The sequence below is a fragment of the Mytilus edulis genome, chromosome 13, assembly GCF_963676685.1.
Source record: "Mytilus edulis chromosome 13, xbMytEdul2.2, whole genome shotgun sequence".
In the NCBI taxonomy this organism is placed as follows: Eukaryota; Metazoa; Mollusca; class Bivalvia; order Mytilida; family Mytilidae; genus Mytilus; species Mytilus edulis.
Window position 1 is genome coordinate 40,965,390 of NC_092356.1, and position 21,216 is coordinate 40,986,605.

The 21,216-nt window shown below is 31.2% G+C and overlaps 1 protein-coding gene across 6 annotated transcripts in view; it reads right to left on the bottom strand.

Moving 5' to 3' along the window:
* Positions 1-2,196: 2,196 nt before the first annotated feature.
* LOC139501389 (uncharacterized) overlaps positions 2,197-21,216 on the bottom strand; it is a 58,881-nt gene continuing 39,861 nt past the window's right edge. For all 6 annotated transcript variants that reach the window (XM_071290438.1, XM_071290439.1, XM_071290440.1 and 3 more), the window contains 6 exons: positions 20,450-20,788; positions 19,659-19,920; positions 17,640-17,808; positions 14,129-14,266; positions 10,371-10,494; positions 2,197-9,394 (listed from right to left, as the gene is read on the bottom strand). In XM_071290438.1, the coding sequence (XP_071146539.1) occupies positions 7,595-9,394; positions 10,371-10,494; positions 14,129-14,266; positions 17,640-17,808; positions 19,659-19,920; positions 20,450-20,758 (2,802 nt within the window). In that variant the 5' untranslated portion in view covers positions 20,759-20,788 and the 3' untranslated portion in view covers positions 2,197-7,594. The remainder of the gene's footprint in view (positions 9,395-10,370; positions 10,495-14,128; positions 14,267-17,639; positions 17,809-19,658; positions 19,921-20,449; positions 20,789-21,216) is intronic.

Here is a 21,216-nt window from a genome sequence, read left to right on the forward strand (position 1 = left end):
GCATACCAATATACGACCAAAAAATTTTCAATTTTTGCAGTCGTATAAAAACAATTAAACAGGAAAACATACAGGCTAATTTATATTGATAAACTGTTATCACAGAGATATGTCTTGCCTTCTGTATTTTGATTATGCAAAAATGTTGAAATTAAAATAGCAATACTTTAACATCCTACATAAGTTCTGCAAATATTCGAAGTCAATGAACCATGACTGAGGTACATGGCTAAACAATCTCCATGTAAATGAGATGTGCCAATGCTAATACAACTGCATTCCAAATACCATTGATTTATTATAAGTTGTTCCCTTAAACAAACACAAACATTAACTTGTAAACTATGTTAAATTTTCAAAGTCAATGAACCATGAAGAGGGGCTGGGGTATATAATCCCCATGGAAAAGATATTTGCAAATGGCATACCAAAATATTATTCCCTTAGCATTAGCAGTTCATCTGAAACTAATCTAATTACAAACTAATACATGTAAACTGAGCATAAGTTTCAAAGTCGATAGAGAGGGCAAGGACAAATATTTTCCATGGAAAAGAGATGCGCTAATGCTTATTCAACTAAAATAACATTGGTCTACCACTAATGGTGTCCCATAAACTGACCCAATCACAAACTAATACATGAAAAATAAGCAACGGACCATATCTGAGGGAGCAGGGCCAAATAATCTCCATGGAAATGAGATGTCCCAATGCTTATACAACTGCATACCAAATATGATTGACCTACCACTTGTGGTTCACCATAAACTGACCCAATCACAAACTACTATTGTTGATGCTGCCGCCACCACCTGAAACAGCATACCTTGCTTTTTGACCAATGTCAGACAAAAACCAGAAACACTTATGCACCACATGAACAAACTACAACCACTGAACAACAGGTTACAGGTGTAAAAAAAACCAGGGGGTTAAATGTTTAAACAGGAGCCAACCTTCACTCTAACCTGAAATAGTAGCTGCAATAAAATGGTCAAAATATAAAAATATGCAATGCTATAAATACGTTCATCTGAAAGATTTGATGTAAGGTATACATTTTCATAAGACCTTGACCTTATTGGTCAATTTTAAGTCTGTTTCTCAGATACTATCAGCAATTGGTCAACTTTATTTGGTGTATGGAATGATTGTAATGTTAGGGGAACATGCTTGTTTGAAAGGTTTCATCTCAACTTGACCTAATTTTCATTGTTCTTTTAGCAATGATTAGTTCTTGTAGCGCGGTCCTTTTCCCAAATACTATAATCAATAAGTCATCAATATCTGGTATACGCTATGTTATAAATATTGTATGGTGTACATGTCTGTAAGGCAATGTTCTTCAGACTAGATCATTGTTAAAAATTGCTGATAATGTAAAGTATAGTGTGATGCCTGAAGAAAAACTTCTACTAAATATTTTCAACACAAGCCAACTGGTTCTATGAAATAGATTATATATATATCAACTATATTTTGTTGTATGGAATGAAGTAAGGTTTATATGTCCATTAGAATGTCCACTAGATCTTGACCTTATTTCCATGGTTCATTGGTGAATGTTAAGTTTTTTTTCCAGATACTATTCATTTCGAGGCCTTTTATAGCAGACTATGCTATATGGGCTATTTTGGCTCATTGCTGAAGGCCATACAGTGACCTTCAATTATTTTTTAATTTCTCTGTCGTTTAGTCTCTTGTGAAAAGTTGTCTCCTTGGCAATGATACCACACCTTCTTTTTTATGCCCCACAGTAGCAGAAGGGGCATTAAGTTTTACCCTTGTCAGTTAAAATTAAGTTTGCCTCAAGCAAACTTTATGAAACTTAAACGCAATACTTATTACAACAAAACCCTGATTAAGTACAAATTTGGGTAGTGTCACTTTTATCGTCCTTCAGTTATGTCCCTTTATAACTTTATATGATATGCAAGCAAGGGCATCATCTGTGCCATGGGACAATTTCCCCATTAACTTTGAGAAGACTTGTACTACATGGAGTGTTTTAAGACATACAATTATCTCATAGTCATTTCTTGAGGTTGTTGTGTTTAACCATTTGAGTACTTCTATATGTTGTGAAGCAATCTCCAAGACAACTAGGTCATTGCTGGATGGATAAGCCTCTCTTGCTATCAGGGTCATTCCAGCCAACTATGCCATATGACCCTCTGTGTAATAAACAAAAACCACCATTTGTACTGATTTATTGATTGTCAATTTGAACAACAATCAACACACATAATACGGCAATAGGCCAGAGACAACTTAAAGCATCACATTCAAAATCTTTGGTAAACATAATGAATATTCATAATCACTAATAAATGTAATTAACAAAGTCATGAATATTCATAAACACTAAATATGACTGTACATATTATTTCTGTGTAAAATATCTATCCTATATAATTAATATGTAATTTAAAATATATATTTGCAGAACTCCTGCATCAAGCATTTGAATATTTTTTTTTATCAACTGGTCATCTTTATTTAAATAAAGAGATCTGCATGCAAGAAAACTCTCAAAAGATAAAGAAGTTGAATTATTCATATTTTTGGGAAATTTTCCATTTCTTGTTTTCCCAACAGGTGAAATCACAAAAAACTTGCCTTGAAAATGTAAAGCAAATGACTATTTCAGCATGATATAATTGCAATAAGTCTACAAGAGTTGCAATACATAGACTTTTGTATGTGCAATTTTGAGCACATTGAGATTTAAAAATAACCTTCAATGGCTCTGTATATCAATCAGGTTAAAAACTTTTAATTTGTAAGAATGGGTTTCTTTTGGGAACAATTAAAGAAAACAAGATTTTGTTAGCTTTGCAGATCTCACCAGTTAATAAAAAAAATACAAAATTATGGTAGAACAAATTCTGCTGTAAAACATATAGTGAAACCTGTCTCAACTGAACCATTGACAGGAAATGTTTTGCAATGTTTGCAGAAACCTTAAAAAAAAATCTGTTGCAACAAAGTACAAGAAAGGTTTCACTATATGACATGAATCATAATCTATTATCTATTCTACTAAATGGCACACCAATAAACACCGACAGGGAAATCTGATTAAAATCTATGACGATTGGATAAAAGTTAAAATTCAACAACACAATTTTTTACCAATTAAAGCTTATTAAAAATTATCTCTGGTTTTTGTCTTAGCTGCTTGAAAGTAATGCTAAATACTGTAATGTGAAACAAATAACTGGAGGGAACTCAAATTTGTGAGACTTTTTATGTTGATGATAAAAATATCAACTTAATATGTTTACAGAATGTCTGATAAACTTAAAGTATTGTTCTACAGCCTAAACAACATTAAAAACCAATAACAATGTATAAAGTTATAAAGACATTCTGTCCTTCTATGCTATAAATCTCATTTTTACAAAAATAACCTTTTAATTCAAAATAGGACCAGGAATACTCCTGGACGTTTCACTTAAAAAATCCAATAATTTCAATAAAATCTAAATCTGAAATTGTTAGGGTTTTACCATGATTATCCAAATTTTAAGAAGGAAAGAACTGAATGTCTTTATGAAGAAGTTGCTATAACATAAAATAATACAATAACTTAACAAAACAACTATAAGGTATACTCTAATTAATAGGAACATCATGTTTTGTTTTCTTATTGAAGAGGGTTGTCACATGCATTGAACAACATAAATAAAAGGAGATTCCTGTGAAAATATCAAACAAGTCAGGTTTTTTAGTATGAAACATGGTGAATGATAAAAATGGAAAGATGCAACATAAATTTTTTACCGAAATGTAAATTGTAAATATGTTGCACAAAAATAATACTTTACAAAGATCCAAAAATATCTCACTTGTACCAAATTCTGGATTTCATCAGGAATCTCATTGAATTTTAGGAATTTATGGAATAAATCTAGATAGAGAATTTACATCTTAATGGGAGATAACTCTTATCAAATATAAAAATAAGAAGATCAGACAACTCTCGACCAGAGACAAAATGACACAGTAGTGTAAAACAACTAAAGGTTAATCTTTATATCTACGTGTATATGGAAGATGAATCTTTTGAATGTTTATTTACATCTGAATTGATGATAAATATTGTTGGATATTTTTTCAAATCTATATGGGAAATAACTCTTAGTGATTGTTTAACTACATCAATAAGGGAGATAAGTCTAACTAAATCTTTATTTACACCAATAAGGGAGATAACTCTTGATGATGTGTATTTACATTTATATGGGAGATGCATTTTTTTAATGTGTATTTACAATTATATAAGAAATAAATCTTTTGAATGTGTATTTACATCTATGTGGGAGATACATAAATCATTTTGAATACCCATCTACACCAATATGGGTGATAATCCTTACTTGATATTATTACAATTAAGTTGGTTACAAAGTCAAGACATTTATTTTCTCTCAAAAAAACAAAACATGATGTTCATAATTTTAAAATCTACCACAATACTTTAACAAAATAATGCTGTAATTTGATTACATAATTAATACTTATACAAACTAACTCACTATTTAAAATCTGTGTCTATAAAATGTGAAAATTATAGAGATATTGCAGAATTTTTTTTAAAATACTATTTTAAATTATATACTTTTACATATAAATTGGTAAATGTTCCTAATTGGTATGTGTACTATACAATCATAGATGAATAACTGTACAAATTCTTTTGATCTAAATTTGTTCAATGCAAAACTGAAATGAATAAATTGTCAAATAAAATGTGTACAACATGCGGTAAAATAAACAATTTTCCAAAATCTAAGTGTAGCTTACAATTATCAGTCTAAAGATACTAAAACTCTTCACAAGTAAAATCTGTACCATATATAGGAAAATGTTTTATTTTTTATATGTATATATATTTTCCATATGCTACAAAGAAAGAAGAGATCATCAAATTTCACAAAATAGATGCCTCACTTTAATAATTGATGACAGCATGATATGACCAGAACATGTCGACATGGTTACATTAGACAAATGTATACAAATATTTACTTTGGTGAAGGTATCAAATATTAAACAACCATAATGGTACACAATCAGAATTGTTTATGCCATTTTCTTACATCTTCAATTTTAATCTTGCTGGAATATAAATAATCAACAGAAGTTGCCTCCCTTATGATTTAGTTTGTGTATAATTTCTTAATTGAATTTCATTACCATTATTTTGCATGTACTTTAAATAGAGATGGCCTATAAAATACATTATTACACAACCAAACTGACACAACATAATATTGCCTTGTTTGTTTTTTCCTTGAATTTCATTGAGTTTTTTAAATTTAAATTGAATATTTTCACATTTTATTCATATGATATTTTCATTCTTGTTTTTGTATCAATCTTGATAGAAATTATTGAAAAGATTTACATATAATTATTTGTTAAACTGGATTTGGTGCCATGTAGTGAATAATAAATATAATTCTCCTGAAAATCTGAGCTGCTATTCATCATTGACAAAAAAATCAAAAGACTAACTGCATTTCTTCAAGAGCTCACACTTCATTTTTTGTGAACAACAATTTAAAGCTAATGCCAGCAAACTGATTATAGTGAACCAATAAAATGATTACAAACTACAACTTACAATTGACACAACAACAAAAATGATTGTCAAGGCAATATATAATACAAGGATTTCTATATATATTTGTCAAAGTACTTTATATATATTCGTTCTACCACATGATTTAATTTTTACAGAAAAGTAATTCAATGTAAAACGTAAAATTGTTACAAACTTATTACAGACAATTGTTACATTAATATTACTTGTGGAAACACAAGTTCCTTATCAACCACAGAAAAAAAGTTGATGGTGTAAAAAAAATCCGTGAGCCTCTGATTTCTTAATCTGGTTTGCAGTATCATAATAGTATCTAAGTATGATGTCACTACCTTTGATATTATCACCAAGTACTCTAGATCTGCCAAACACAATATATCAAGAAAAGAACAAAACCTTGAAAAAGACACTGCCTTTACATAATATATTGAACATGAACAAGTTGAGTGAAACAAAAATATAAATTCTACCAAAATTGTACACACAAGAGTATGTAAAAGTAAGTTAAAATGGCATTAAACTTAAATCTTTAGGTATATAGAAAGTGTTAAAGTGTGTCTGTGTCCATATTTCTATATCAAATTCGCCAGACATTACACATGTAGGCATATAAAAGATGAATGTATGGTGAAGTTCGATTAACTTATCATTGATAAAAAATACAGTGATATCTTTATGTGCACTAAAACCATTATCCTTAAAAGAGCAAAATGCTAATTACTGTTACAGGGAAACCTGCTTTACTCAACCCTGAATTAACCATAGATATCTCAAGTGTTGTACACTGGAGGATGTAATGATTTTTAAAAGAGCAAAATGCTAATTACTATTACAGTGAAACCTGCTTAACTCAACCCTGCGTAAACCATAACCTTTCTAAACTAAACTCGGGTATAATGATAAGAATACTCAATGCATGAATGTTCTTTAAAAAAAAATATAATGTACAAGGACCAAACTGAATCCTGTCTGCTAAAATCCGATTTTTTATTCTTGAAGGAATTCTCTTTAGAAGGATTTTAAAAACTGTAATATGTACAAGTGACAAATTTCTATCAGTTCTTTCTTAAATCTTAACAAATTTCAAACAAATTACAATAAAAATCACTGAATAAAATCTATATAATTAACAATAATGACATAAATGTCCTATATTTTGACCTGTTAACATGGCACACATTTTTATGACCAAGTCTTGGGGACAGGTCCTTTGGTACAACAGACGAAACAGTGAATTCTTACATTTTTGTGTTTGCTTATGTTCTGGTAAACATCAGAAAATGTCTCATCATAAAAAACTATAAAATTTATGATTTTTAGAATATAAAGAATGATGAATTTACTGGCCAAAAATTTACATGAAATATGAAAAGAGGTATTGCAATGTATTACCTTAATATTCAGAAGTTATTTAAATTAAATTTTTGGATTTCGTTAATATGTGTGTCTTAAAAATTTAAGTTTTGGTAAATGTTAAGATCTGAATCTTTGTTAGTGTAAATACTTCACAATCTTTCTCAGATAGTGGAAAATTATAAGCAATATCAAATTTGGATAAACCTAAAACAAACTGATATTTCTAATTTAAGCTTGTACACAAAATTGCAATCTCAGTAGCTATAATTAAAATAATGCTAAATCTAACTAAAGGAAAAGTTTAAAAAGCATACAGCTAGAATAAATAGTAACCTTAAAACTGTCTCAGAGACTAACAAATACAATCAAAATGAGAAAGAAGTTAAAAAAGAAGCATAAAAATTATTCCTAAAATCTTATTTGGTCTGGTAAAATTTACAGAATATAAAACAGTATCATCCTTAATTGTATGCCTAGAATATAATTACAAGAACTAAAAGACTGCAAAATACAAGAATTCACTGTTAACAACAAAATAACAATATAAATAAAATTTCAGTAACCCACTACATGTAATGTGTATACTATATGCACCATAGAAAAATCATAAGTCTAAACATCATTGTTAAGTCTTTGGTTTCAACATATTCTGTAACACTGGACAATTCTTTGGATCCCTGCCCGCCTGAGAATCTACGGACACATTAGCACTAAAAATCATGTTCCCATTTGTTAAAGGGACAGAACTATTTACTGTGTTAGCACCATGACCCATCATAGGTGTACTATTTCCATTTGTAAGTTTCGGAATTTTCAAACCAACAGGACTTCCACTTTCATCATCACTTGGACGTTTATTTGTTTGTGTCTCAGTTTGACCGTCTGGCTTACCTTTATGAGTCATTGACAATAATTGTGACTCGTTTCTCACAACCCATTTATTATTTCCTACCGAAATAATTTCAACTTCATTTTCACTAAAAATCAACATGTTTTTCTCATATAAAACTTTCTGAGGAGTAGATTTCTCCGAATTTTCTTCTGTAACAGATAGTGAGCCTTTATCTGACAAAGCAGGACTCTTAAGTATTTCTCTTCTGCTCTCTTTGATAGGAGCAGATGAGAGATCAAGTGGAGAGGTTCCACTTCTGTCTGACAAAGCTGGACTTGGAATTGACAACTGTGCTGGAGATTGTGGACAGTGCCACGAATGTGATTTGACACTATTACTAGATTGTGGACGTGGTGTTGGTGCAGGTCCAGTTCCGAGACCTCTATCAGGCAGTGTATAATCATACATGGTGGGTGTTCCAGCATATTTATCATATGTCACAGCGGCAGGGGGCGCTGGTACTACATTGCTACGAGAGACTGCCTTCTTCTCAACAGATTTTGTTCTGTTTGTGGTTGGAGACATGCTTCCAGAAGAACTACTATCACGACTTCTGTGACGACTTTTATTTCTGGCATTGGATCCTACAGATTGTGGAGATGTTTGTGGATGTTTTTCCATTGAATGACTGCTACTTAATGCTGGTGAAATCTGAGGTGAATTGTCCTTCGATGATGATTCAAACTGATATGGTGCAATGTTAATTGTAACTGGTACTGTACTTCCGATCTTGTCTGATGCCACTGTGTACGTCTGAGGTGAAGAAATAATGGATAATCCTTCACTGCTAAACTTTCTTTGTATTATGGGAGAAAAATCTTTAGAAACAATAGGAGATAAAGGATTTGAAACTGTTCCAGGATTTTTTGTGATATTGCTCACTGCATCATTAATTTCTGGATCTATTTCTATAATTGTTTCTGAACTTTGACCTTGAGCAGCCTCATTCTGATACTGTAACTGCTGAGCTGCAATGTCATCTTCTTTCATAATGGCTGCCGTTTGTGTAGTGATTAAGTGTGAAATGACAGAATGTAGATTGTGTCTATTAAGGTCAGATTTAGGTGAACTGCTGCATTTCATTCCTTCTACTGCTAGCTCTCCTATATCAACTGTTTGACTTGTTCCTACGCCAGGTTGTAAGTGTCCGTTATTTTCACTGACAGAAATCCCAAATTTCTGTCTGCTGAGATCCTCTACTGTGAAAACATGTTGTGCATTCTCGTTTGTTTTAATGGCATCATTTCCGATTCCTTGTATAACTATGCTGCTCGGTGACTGTTTAGGTGAGGTTCTCATCAATGTTGGTGACACCTGTGACGTCTGCTGATGAGCAATGGGAGGAGAGTACTGCTGGCGAATCATGTTGACGGTAGGTACCAGGACACCTTGTGCTGTATCCAAGGAAACCTGTACGGGAATGATTGTACCTTCTGTTGAAGGAGTCATATTATTTCCTGTCAAATTAGGGATGCTGATCATGTACCTTTGTATACGTTCTGTGTCTAAAGGGAGATCATCCATATCAGTTGTCTAAAACAAAACAGAACAATAAGGTCAATTTGAAATTCTGCATGATTGCTCAGTACCTTTAATAGTTACATAGCAAATAATTAAAGGTGAACTGCAAATTTTTTGCTTTAGAAAAAGTGAATGTAGTTTACATTATCACAGGATGCATTGTCTTGTCTCAATTAAGTATACACCCACATTTCTTTTATCAATATATTTATTCTATATATTTATGAATGGAAACCATGTAATTTTGCTTGAGCATAACAGTCAAATCTTATTCAAATCTCCAATATATATAATCTATGATTATGCCAAATAAGTAGACTGTAACTTTACTTATATTAAGTTTCAAGTTTCAAGTTTGATAGTTTAAGAACTGATTGTTTTTGTCTTTTTTTATACTTAACTTGTCATCAATAACTAAATGCAAAATTTCATGATACAGTATAAAACAACATTTTTTTATTAGTTGAGTGAATTTGCAGTCAAAATGTCTCATTTTTTTTAATTTTTTTTTAAATAGAGTTGTCTTTCTTGGATTGTTAATGTAACTCTTGTCATGAAACTGCAAACACTTTTTTTCTTTCATTTTTATCTTTTCTATGCATCTGCCTGCCTAGCCTTTTTCATAGATAAATTAAGAAAACACAATGATTTTAAAAGATTTTGACCAAATTGACCTCACATTTCTTTTTTGACCTGACTATCCTGCTGAAAACCTATGGTGGTCATATGATATATAAGATATTATTAATAGGTTGATATTTCATTCAGATGAAGTGTTGCTTATCCAAACTGTACCTGAGTTACTGTACAAAATGAATTTAGGAACCAGAACAATAGGCTATCACAGAATTCCATAATATTTGGAAATTTATAATTTCTAAATGGACCAAAATTTTAAATAAAACAGCTTCTATTCTTTTCCCTCTTCCCTTAGTTTTGTCCTCAGACGCTCTCTGATTAAGTAATTCTCATTTGTAAAACAACTTACATCACAATCTTTGAGACTGCCATCAAAACTTCTTCTTTGAAGTATAGCTTTGTCTCTTATGATTCTATTTATAGAACTGATTGAAGGAATATTCTTCTCCTGGCATATACCATCTGCTAATAATCTGAAAATAAACAAACAAATAAATGTGAATAAAGGTCTATAATTACAGTAAATCAAAATAACTTATATGTTCATCCACACAGACAACCATGTGGATGTGGAATGTGGAACAGATCTTTAATTAAGAATTAAATGCTCCTATTTGAAATTTTATTGGGTGTAGAAGTCTTGATTGAAACACATAAAGTATGAAGTGCTCCCAGCATCATACTGCTGAAAATGTATGCCATTTAGAACACTTATAGAACTGTATACTATTTAAGAAAAATAAGCATTTAAATTCTTATCATTAAATTTGTATGCTACATCAATGAGTTAGTACATGCAGTACAAGGTAAAAGAAATTGCATTTTAAACAGAAATAAAATATAACGTTTGGAATGTGAAAATTACAGATACATATATTAATGAAATTACTGAGTAAAAAGATCTCATTAACTTAATATAAAATCTCCTAACACTCCACTTAGTCTTTTGCATAAACAAATGAGGTGGAGTCCATGTTTAGCCATTTGAAACCTCTGAAATAGAATGAAAAGTGAAGATTTTCTACAAGTTTCATCGAATTGAAGTAAATGATATAGGAGGAGTAGTGGACACAGACTGTGAATAGACTGACAAATGAATGGACACAAAAGGTTAACAAAACTACAAATGAATGGACACAAAAGGTTAACAAAACGACAAATGAATAGACACAAAAGGTTAACAAAACTACAAATGAATGGACACAAAAGGTTAACAAAACTACAAATGAATGGACACAAAAGGAGAGCAGACCCATAAATGAATGGACACAAAAGGAGATCTAGAGCATACAGACAATTGATTGGACACAAAAGGAGAGCATACAGACAATTGAATGGACACAAAAGGTATACAGACCGACAAATGATTGGACACAGACTGACAAATGAATGGACACACAGTTTACATCCTTAGAGAATAGAATGATTTATCATGTATTCTGTTGCCAAAATTGTCAAATTGTTCAAACCTTTTGAAATAATGCAAGTTATATTGATAAATGAATAGTGTGACAACTGATAGCTTGTAGTTGTTTTTTTAAAATTAGCCCATCAACAATAGGTTTGCCTGCACACCAACAATAGGTTTGCCCTGGGCATCAATGGTAGGTTTGCCCTGGGCATCAATGGTAGGTTTGCCCTGGGAATCAATGGTAGGTTTGCCCTGGGCATCAATGGTAGGTTTGCCCTGGGCATCAATGGTAGGTTTGCCCTGGGCATCAATGGTAGGTTTGCCCTGGGAATCAATGGTAATTTGCCCTGGGCATCAATGGTAGGTTTGCCCTGGGAATCAATGGTAGGTTTGCCCTGGGAATCAATGGTAGGTTTGCCCTGGGCATCAATGGTAGGTTTGCCCTGGGCATCAATGGTAGGTTTGCCCTGGGCATCAATGGTAGGTTTGCCCTGGGCATCAATGGTAGGTTTGCCCTGGACATCAATGGTAGGTTTGCCCTGGGCATCAATGGTAGGTTTGCCCTGGGCATCAATGGTAGGTTTGCCCTGCACATCAACAAAATTGATGCTTTCTACAAACTTATCAATAATTCTTTATTTTTAGTGAAATTACATGTACTAATTGATAATGTAACATCAAAGAAAAAAAAAACAGTTCCTAAACGTAGTATTTTAGAGTTTAAATCTAATAACTCATAATTTTTTTTATCTAAACATCAATATGAATATTGTCACTGCAAAAGAAACTTTATATTTAACTGAAAGAAATAATTAGCAAGGAGTGCTATTTCTTTTACAATGACACACAAACACAAGAGAAGTCTTTAGAAAATTCCACTGGTAGCAACTTGTCAGAAAGTTATCACAAAACATATAATGCAGAAAGAGACGTAAATTGATGATGTAGTCAGGCGTTGCAAAAACTCAATTTGGAACATGATATTATTGGTCATGCTTTTCGCCTCCATTTCAAATATCAACAGCGATTGTATTATATAAAACCAGTAAAGTGTAGACACAAAAATGTCTCTGGATCACCGATTATGACATTTTTAAAGTGATAAATTGTTTCTGCACAATACTCCTTATAGGATAAAGATTTTATCTAGGGACGTAAATTTGGATCAATACTTTTCCTTTGAAAAGCAATCTTTAAAAATTACAAAGTATCTTTTTAATGCACTACAATGGAAGATCACGGACCGTGAAAGCATATTATGCTTCCTGCTTCTATAAAAACTGACATGAATTTTAAACGGAACAAAAAGCATTTGTGCATTGTTCCAAAACAATTCAAAACCTACTGAAAGCTTGTATAAATTTTAAAAGGATAAAGGGTGTGTGCAGAAACGTTTAAAACTCTAACGTATAATTCACGGTAGATTAAAAATCTGTCAGATATTCAATAGAAATTAGAAATTCCACGTAATATTTTCCATACTATCAATATATCTACCGGAATGGAAATCATTAAGGCTTATTGTAATTTGACTGTTTAGTTACGCCTGAGCGATCTTTTGTCCTTATCATCATGGGTATTGAATATGCTTGTGACGGACCGTATGCAGGAAGCTTGGATAATCAATATGGTTAAAGACATTTTAAACGACTTTCTCCACTGGAACAGAAAATTCTATATTGATTACTGTCACGAGCTGCTCAAGGGTTCTCCTTTATTTAATTCATTTCTTCAATGACGTGTCACACTTGCGAACATCAACGTTAGAAATTTGAGCACCTGCTTTGCCCATCCGCTTTTTGTCATTTAGCTATCGGAAGTGTTAAGTCGCTGATGTATTAAAACGGCAGGGGCCAATGTAAGCCTCAGTGTCATATTTGTCCCGACATTATGTTTTCACTGCATCTTTATTTTTCTACAAATTACTGTAATTTTATGATCATTGTTAGCAATAATGGTCTCCTAGTAACCAGTTCATTTCAAATATTCTTCCTTGTATCGTGTGATGATTTTAGATTACTAAACAACCGTAAAACATTTATATATTCTGATAACATGCAGCTTAAAAATAATTTGTCACAGTAAAGATGTACATCTCTTTTTATTCTGACCGTCTTTGTTGCACATACTTTTCTTATTTCATATTAATTTACTGTTGTCTTGTCCTATATTTGAGAAAAGATAACTAAATTCTGGGCATTGATTCATCAACTGTTAAAATTTTGGTTTGAATATAAAAATTATCCAATAAAAAGTATTTTGATTGTTAGGTTTCAACTGCATATTATTAAAAAGAAATTCCTAAAAATATCAAAATGGAGGTAATTGTATAATAGGACTTTTGATCAAAAGAAAAGCCACTTCCAAAGTTAAAGTCGATGTTAAAATTTAAATTTAGGAATTAAGTGCATTTCCAATCCCAAAATATAAAACGTCATTGTTTCAAACGCTCTGATTTTGCAGTTCTCACTTCTGCACTTATCCTTGTCTCATGGGTTTTCGTGCTTTTAAGAAGGCATTGTGATGTCACAATTCTCATTGAAAAAGCATGCATAGTACAAACTCATATGACGTAGGATAACATATGATCTGACCATACCATTTCAAAGATGTCATTTTTTTCAGTTGAAGAGTATAATGAGATCCCAATCTCCTGTTTCTACATAAAACGATTAGAATTCATCTTTAAAAATTACTTTTGTCTTATTTCCCATGCAAACATCTGTGGATTTTCCATCTTATACTGCCGTACACGACTGACAACATCAGGAGTTGTAACCTTGGGTTTACTGCCACCTATTTGACCTGGATTTATACTTCCCGTCTTTCTGTACCTACAAAAAAAATCTTATGATGTAATGCAATCTAAAAGTATTCAAACTTTCCTTTTGATGCAAGTCAATGACAACACATATTGTAGTATGACATCAGAGGAGTAAAATTACAGTACAGTACTCAGTACTGTATTTGTTTCAAATGCGAAATAAATATTTTTTTATTTAATACAAAATATTTATTTCAGGAAAAGATAATATTTCATTGCAGCTAATGTAATATACTTTGCATATTCTTTAGACTTTAATTCATAGATGTAGAAAAATTTCATATTTCAATGAATACAGAAGAAGAATCAAAATATTCAAATCAGCAAAACATTAATTACATTTGATAATTTATATTATTATACTTCACGTTAAAATGCCATATTTTGATTGGCTAATACGAGGGTGTCATTTTACTCTATCACATAGCTGAGAGGGTGACAATTTTTTTGAATGTTACCCTCTCATCTAAACCAATCAAAAATCGACAATTTAAAGGACAATGGATTGAATTTACATCAAGTAGTTGAATACCATGCTTAAGTTTTACGTTTTGGATCAAATTTTATTATTTAACTGTCAAAATAAAAAAAAACATATTGTTGTTTATTTCTAAGAATCAAAATCAATAGAAGTGATGCACTTCAAATTTCTTCACATAATCTTGGTATACTATTTTAAAATGATGATGGGAGTGTTTAACGACCTTGACTGGCTAAACAGCCCTTGCACGGTCGGCCTGTTTTAATATCTTACATCAGTCATTCTCTTATATTTCAAACCTTTTTATAGCTTACTATACAGAAAGTGTTTTGCTCATTGTTGAAGGTCACATTTGTTCAAATCTTTGTCCTTTTAACCTTAAATATCAGTTGTCTTCATTGGGTATAATACCACATCACATAATCATTATACCGTTTAGCATTTAATACATTTTATTCTGTATCATATTTTATTTAAATATTTAATTCATACATAAGGGTAGAATGTTATATATTTTTACATCATAAAGACGTTTTTATTACCCTCATAACAAATCTAAATCTATCAAATTATAGTTATTCAAATAAAAAGACACTTTGCACTTTACTAAAAACCAAACAAACGTCAATCTACTATTGTGGTTCTGCTTAAGTGATTTGTCAGACTGTGACGAAATTACACGAAAGTCATAAAGAGGGCTAACACAGAGCTATTTGTAATTCTAAATTTAATGATTGGAAAATTTATGTCAACCAAAGAAGTTCAACGAACCACGCTTGAATAGGTCATTCTTGACAGTACAATAATAACAAAAGATCACTGACTGTGCTTTAAATACCGTGACACCACGATTTGGAGATTTAACAACGTTCTGCATACATATATAAAATATGAACTCAAAGGATTTAACGGAGCAAATAATTACTTAAAAAGATTACAAAAAAATACTCAGAATATATTTATGTCTCAACCAAGAACAGGAAGAAATTGACTCTTTAAAACCCATAAATTTTCCTACGATTCAAGATTTTCTGAAAATAACATTGGTCTTAATAACCTTCACAAAATGTTACTCCTTTATTAACACATACTTTACTTTTATTGAAAATGATTGTTTTTTTATCACATGAATTTCTCAATTTCATTTCAATTGTCTCAACTAAATTAATGTTGTTTTTTTTACCATGTTTGACACCTGTATAAATGCCAATTATCAGTTATCATTTAAATTACACCTCCTTATCATAAACTATAAAAGTCAGTTATCATTTCATTATATTGACAGCAATTCTAGGTGTCAAAATAATCCATGATTTGTTTTATAATATAATCCATGATTTGTTTTATAACCCTTCAAATACTTTTTAAAATTATAAACATTCATAAAAGCATATTAACATTCTCAATTCCCATAAAAGATCCACTTATGTAAGAAATATATAAATAAGATGCATCAATAATAAATTTTACTGCAGACAAGACTATAAATATGGAATATTTTAGCAAATTTGCTTTGTTGATAAATTTGAATGAAAGAACAGTGTTGCAAGGTCCCCTGTGATGCTCATATTTAAGTTGTTCAAAGGCAATTAAGAAATTATCTAAAAAAAAAATAATTTAAATTCTCCAGAAATATCATATAAGGAATGAGATCATGAAATTGCTAACAATGTTATTTTTCATAGAATTTCTATTTCAAAGGGCCATAACTCCTTTGGTCATTCAAAATATCAGAATGAAACTTCCAGCAGTTAAACTTAGGGCAGAAAATCTGAGTAAGAAGGACAAATGTTTGTTGTTGAGAAAGAATGAAAACAAATATATCATATTCCTAGGCTGTTCAATTATAAGCATGGCTAATATTTTAAAACAATATTGCATATCCCAAAAATACCAAAAGTATTCTCCAAAATAAGTTATTTTATATTAAAAAAAGAAGGAAAACCCTCCAATGTTTAATGTTCATATTCCCAATAAATCTTAATAACTAGAAGACTGAATATCCCATATCACTGACATGCCTGAATAAACCTGAAGCTTAAAAAACAGGATGTTACAACAAGTGAAAATTTAAACTTTATATGAAAAGTCAGATGTTCTTGGAATATATTACTATTTTTTATTTCTCAAGGTTGATAACTCACTGAATAATAAGAAAAATTATAACTTAATCAATATTTGATCAAATCAAATTAATGATACAAGCAGTTACCTCCCATCACAGTTTGATCCTCTTTATGAACCAAAATAACAATGAAACCATCAATATTATCATTTTTCTCCTTTTCAAGGACCATAACTGCTGAACAGTTTCAATCAGTCACTACTGTGATAACATGCACATTTAAAAACGATTGTATATACAAAGTACAGTTGATCTTTTATCTCTTCTTAATGACAATCTAACCTCATCACAAAATTTTAGAGCTAACAGTTAGTAAATCCATTCATGAAATGAAGTCAAGGAAAACTTAAATATGACAGAAGGAAACCTTTTGAAGAAAAGTCTGGAGATGCATTGTGCATTTGATTTTTTAAGGATTAGCTTGTACATAAAGGAGGGAGGATAAGACCTTTATCAGGACTCCGGGATCAGGTGTTTTAAGCTCAGGATTTTGGGATTGACCCTTTCTGGATCTGGAAATTCTTTTTACCAATTTCGGAATCCCAGGATTTAGATTCATTTAAATTCTGGACCTCGGGATATCGTGTTTTTAAGCCAGGGATTTCGGGACCAGGACCCCTCTAACCCCCCCCCCCCCCCCCCCCCCAGAAAGGGAGATAAATTTATATCCGGACCTGTATGAAATATACCAAAGTTCACTAAGACTTATTTCTGATAGCATTGTTTTTACTCTATGTTCTAATCATGTTTTTGGTTCAATCTGTCAAAGTATTTTACCTGTTCAATATTTTACTGACACAACCATGTGACACTTGCAGTTGTCTGCTGATCTCACAAGGTCGTATGCCTTGAAGGGCAAGCTGTAAAATCTGGACTCTAAGATGATCTGGCAAGGGACGGCCATTCGTAAATTCTCTGCCATACTGATTGATGTTCCGACCTCCAACTGTAAATAAAATGGAAGTTGTATTTAAAATTTAACAGAAATCTTTTGTAATACATCAGCTTGTATGACACTATATGCTTTTTTTTTTTTAAATATTCTTAAGTTATATGGACCTGTAAGAACTTCCCAAATAGGCATAGAGTGCACCTTCTTAAACACAAACTTCAGACTGAGAGATTTGACCCTTGAACCTTATGTCCATACAGTTTTAATTTACAGCATATCTCTGTGTTACATGTGATAAAAATACTCTCACTTTTAAAATCAAAATCTTTAGCTGATACATGTTCAGATTACAAGGTGTATAAATATAACATATTTCAACATTTATGATCTGGTTTTATCGATGTGTATGTGTTCAAATATAACTCATCTGTTCTTATACATTTATTTTTATGAATAACTTTAATTTTCCTCAAGTTTTGATTCATTAATTTATTATACAGTGTACCTTTATTTACTATAAGCAATCATAAAATATAATTTTGCACACAATTGACATAAAACTGTATAACAAAAAGATAATGGTTAGAACCGTTGGACTATCTGAAAGCAGTGCTTATGGCATACATATCCTATCTACTTTTCACTAAGTTTAATTTAAATATGGTTATAAAATATGTATTTATTGGTCAAATGGTTTTGTTTTTTTAATCAGTGCACTGAATATATCATAGACGTATGAATATCAAGTTTATATACAAGATTAGTTTCATACAAGTATCAGTATATAATGCTTCTATGAACAGTCTATCTTTTTCATATGGTCTAAGTATTAACAATAATTTAAGTCAAAAGAATGCTTTCTTTAAGAGAAGACACAATAATAATGTTTTTTAGAAATCTATGTGAAAAAAATATGCCTTTCAAAATATACATCTGCATTGGCATGGTTATTTATTTATATTAGATTTAAACGATGTATTATTATCAGTAATGTATTGATAATAAGTGATGCTTGATTGACCGATAATGTTACATGAATATTGCAAAGTAGGTGTGTATTTGCATTTATCTTCATATATGGTATATTGCTATATCCTCTGTAATATCAAAATTAAGTTAAATTTATTTAGCCCCTAGCAGAAAATTTGCATTAAGGTAGTACCCAACACTTTCACTAAAATTAATTTGGCTCGTTTAATTTTCATAAAATTTTGGCAAAGTATTCACTTTGACCCTTTGACAAAAAGATAAAAATTTCAAAAATTTTGAACCAACCATTTTGTCAGAAAAAATACACTGGTTATATAGCAGTTTGACAAACACTAATTTTGATCATTAAGAAGCTTAATATTCCCTTAACAACACAACGTAATTAAAACATTTAGCTGTTTTTATAGAGTTATCTCCCTGTAGTGTTAGGTACCACCTTAAATCAAATACTCGCTTCATAAGAGTATGTATGGTCATCAATTTGAATTTTATTGAGGATAAAAAAGATATCTTTTCAACAATTTGGATAGCAGATTAAGATAATCGGGAATTTTTACAATATATCATCATATAATAAGGGTTTCCTCATAGAGTGTAGCAGGATTGTAGGCAATTCAGGATATTTGAATGTTTGAGAATCATTTATAAACAGTTTACTACACCATGTTTTTATTTCTAAACATTGTACTTATTTGGGTTGCACTGGATATATACACCTTATTGCTATTTGGAAATCTGTGCTGCTTGACTCAAGAATCTAATCCGCTTGAATTTTTCACGTCATACCAAAATCAGTTTTCCATTGTACCTTTAGGTATTTTGGATTATGATGTCAAAATTTTACAGGAACTTTTTTTTATATCCAGTAATGCTGTCATATAGCGATAAGGTATATTTATTGACCAATAACCAACCTGAGTGCCTTATTCTTTCACTTTTTTGTTTATCAGTCAATTCCTCACCATTGGTGTAAACTTCATCATCAAAAACCAAACTGTCATAATCAGACCCAATCTCTCCTTCAATGCTTCTATTCTGTTTCCTTTCCTTTACTGTACCAGCAACATTTTGTGTGGAATCTGGACTTGTTTCCCCAGATTTTCCAGTGAAGTCCAAAGCATTCAACAGAGTTTGGTGTTGAACTTGAAGTGATGGAGCTTGATTGACTTGTCCCTGCTAATAAAGATATAAGAAAAAGAAATATTAACCAGAACACAAATCTAACTGACTCAAACATATACAGATTAAACAAATGCATCCCTGGATGGATCAAGCAAATATTTCATTTCATAGGTTTTACTTCTATATCTAAGAACAATTAAATAAATCACAGCATTTGTGTGTCTCTTTTGAAATTAATATTCAGAATGCAGAAGACTTATAAGTGGCAAATTTACATGTATTATACCTGTAATGGCATAAGACTTATAAGTGGCAAATTTACATGTATTATACCTGTAATGGATTGGATTACTGTGGAGTCTTTCAATTTTGACGGCATCAAATTTGATGGATAGAGAAAAAGATAAGATTTTTCATGGATGTTTGATATGTTTTCCCAGTATTTACAAATTTTGCACACAAGTTTATCTGAAATTTGCATTTCTTTGAACCCTTATATTCATGTTACACCTTTATCCACGAAATTAGCTATTCCATGAATAATAATAAGACCACATTATATTAGAAATGGATTAAAGCATACCTGCAACATGGATTGTTGGAACTGTAACAGGTTAACGAGGTACTGCTGTTGTATCATTCTCTGAAGTTGTTCTGCTGTATTTCCTCCCTCAGGAGAAATAACCATGATTGGAGTGCCAGGTTTATCACCATTTTTATCTTCAGTATTGTTGTTAGAGGTCACTGTGTCATTGTCACAAGAGTTGGTCTCTCCTATGTTTTCTTTGTCAACAATCTGAGCTATATCTGGTGCAGTCTCTTCAACTTTGTCCTCAGAAGGAGGCTCCATTGACTCTTTCTTGACTTGAACATTAAGAATGTCAGTTGCCATCTTGAATTCACATGCTAGTCTGTGTTTAAACTGAAAAAAGAGAAAGAATAAATTTAAAGATTTGCAAATTTCTTAGTATCAAAATTTTGGGATTAGAAATAACTCAGAACCTTATCTTGATACTTATGATTCTGATCAGTCGTCCAAAAACCCAAATTTCAAATGATCACTAAGTTGTCAAATCTGTCATTTTTGTTGTCTCTGAATTTAAGCACACCTGGTTATTTTCCATACTTAATAGTTGAAAAATATGGCAAATTTCCTGCAAAAACAATTGTTCCCGTGTATATATATCATTAGAAAATAAAACTAGAGGCTCTAAAGGGCAATAACTACTAAAGGAACAGGTAAGCTAAAAAAAAGTATCAACATTTTTTTTTCTTCAACCAAATAGTATTGTACTGGCAATTCTGTGGAGCAGTCAGTACTAAGTTTGTTAAAAAAAACAATAATCTCTC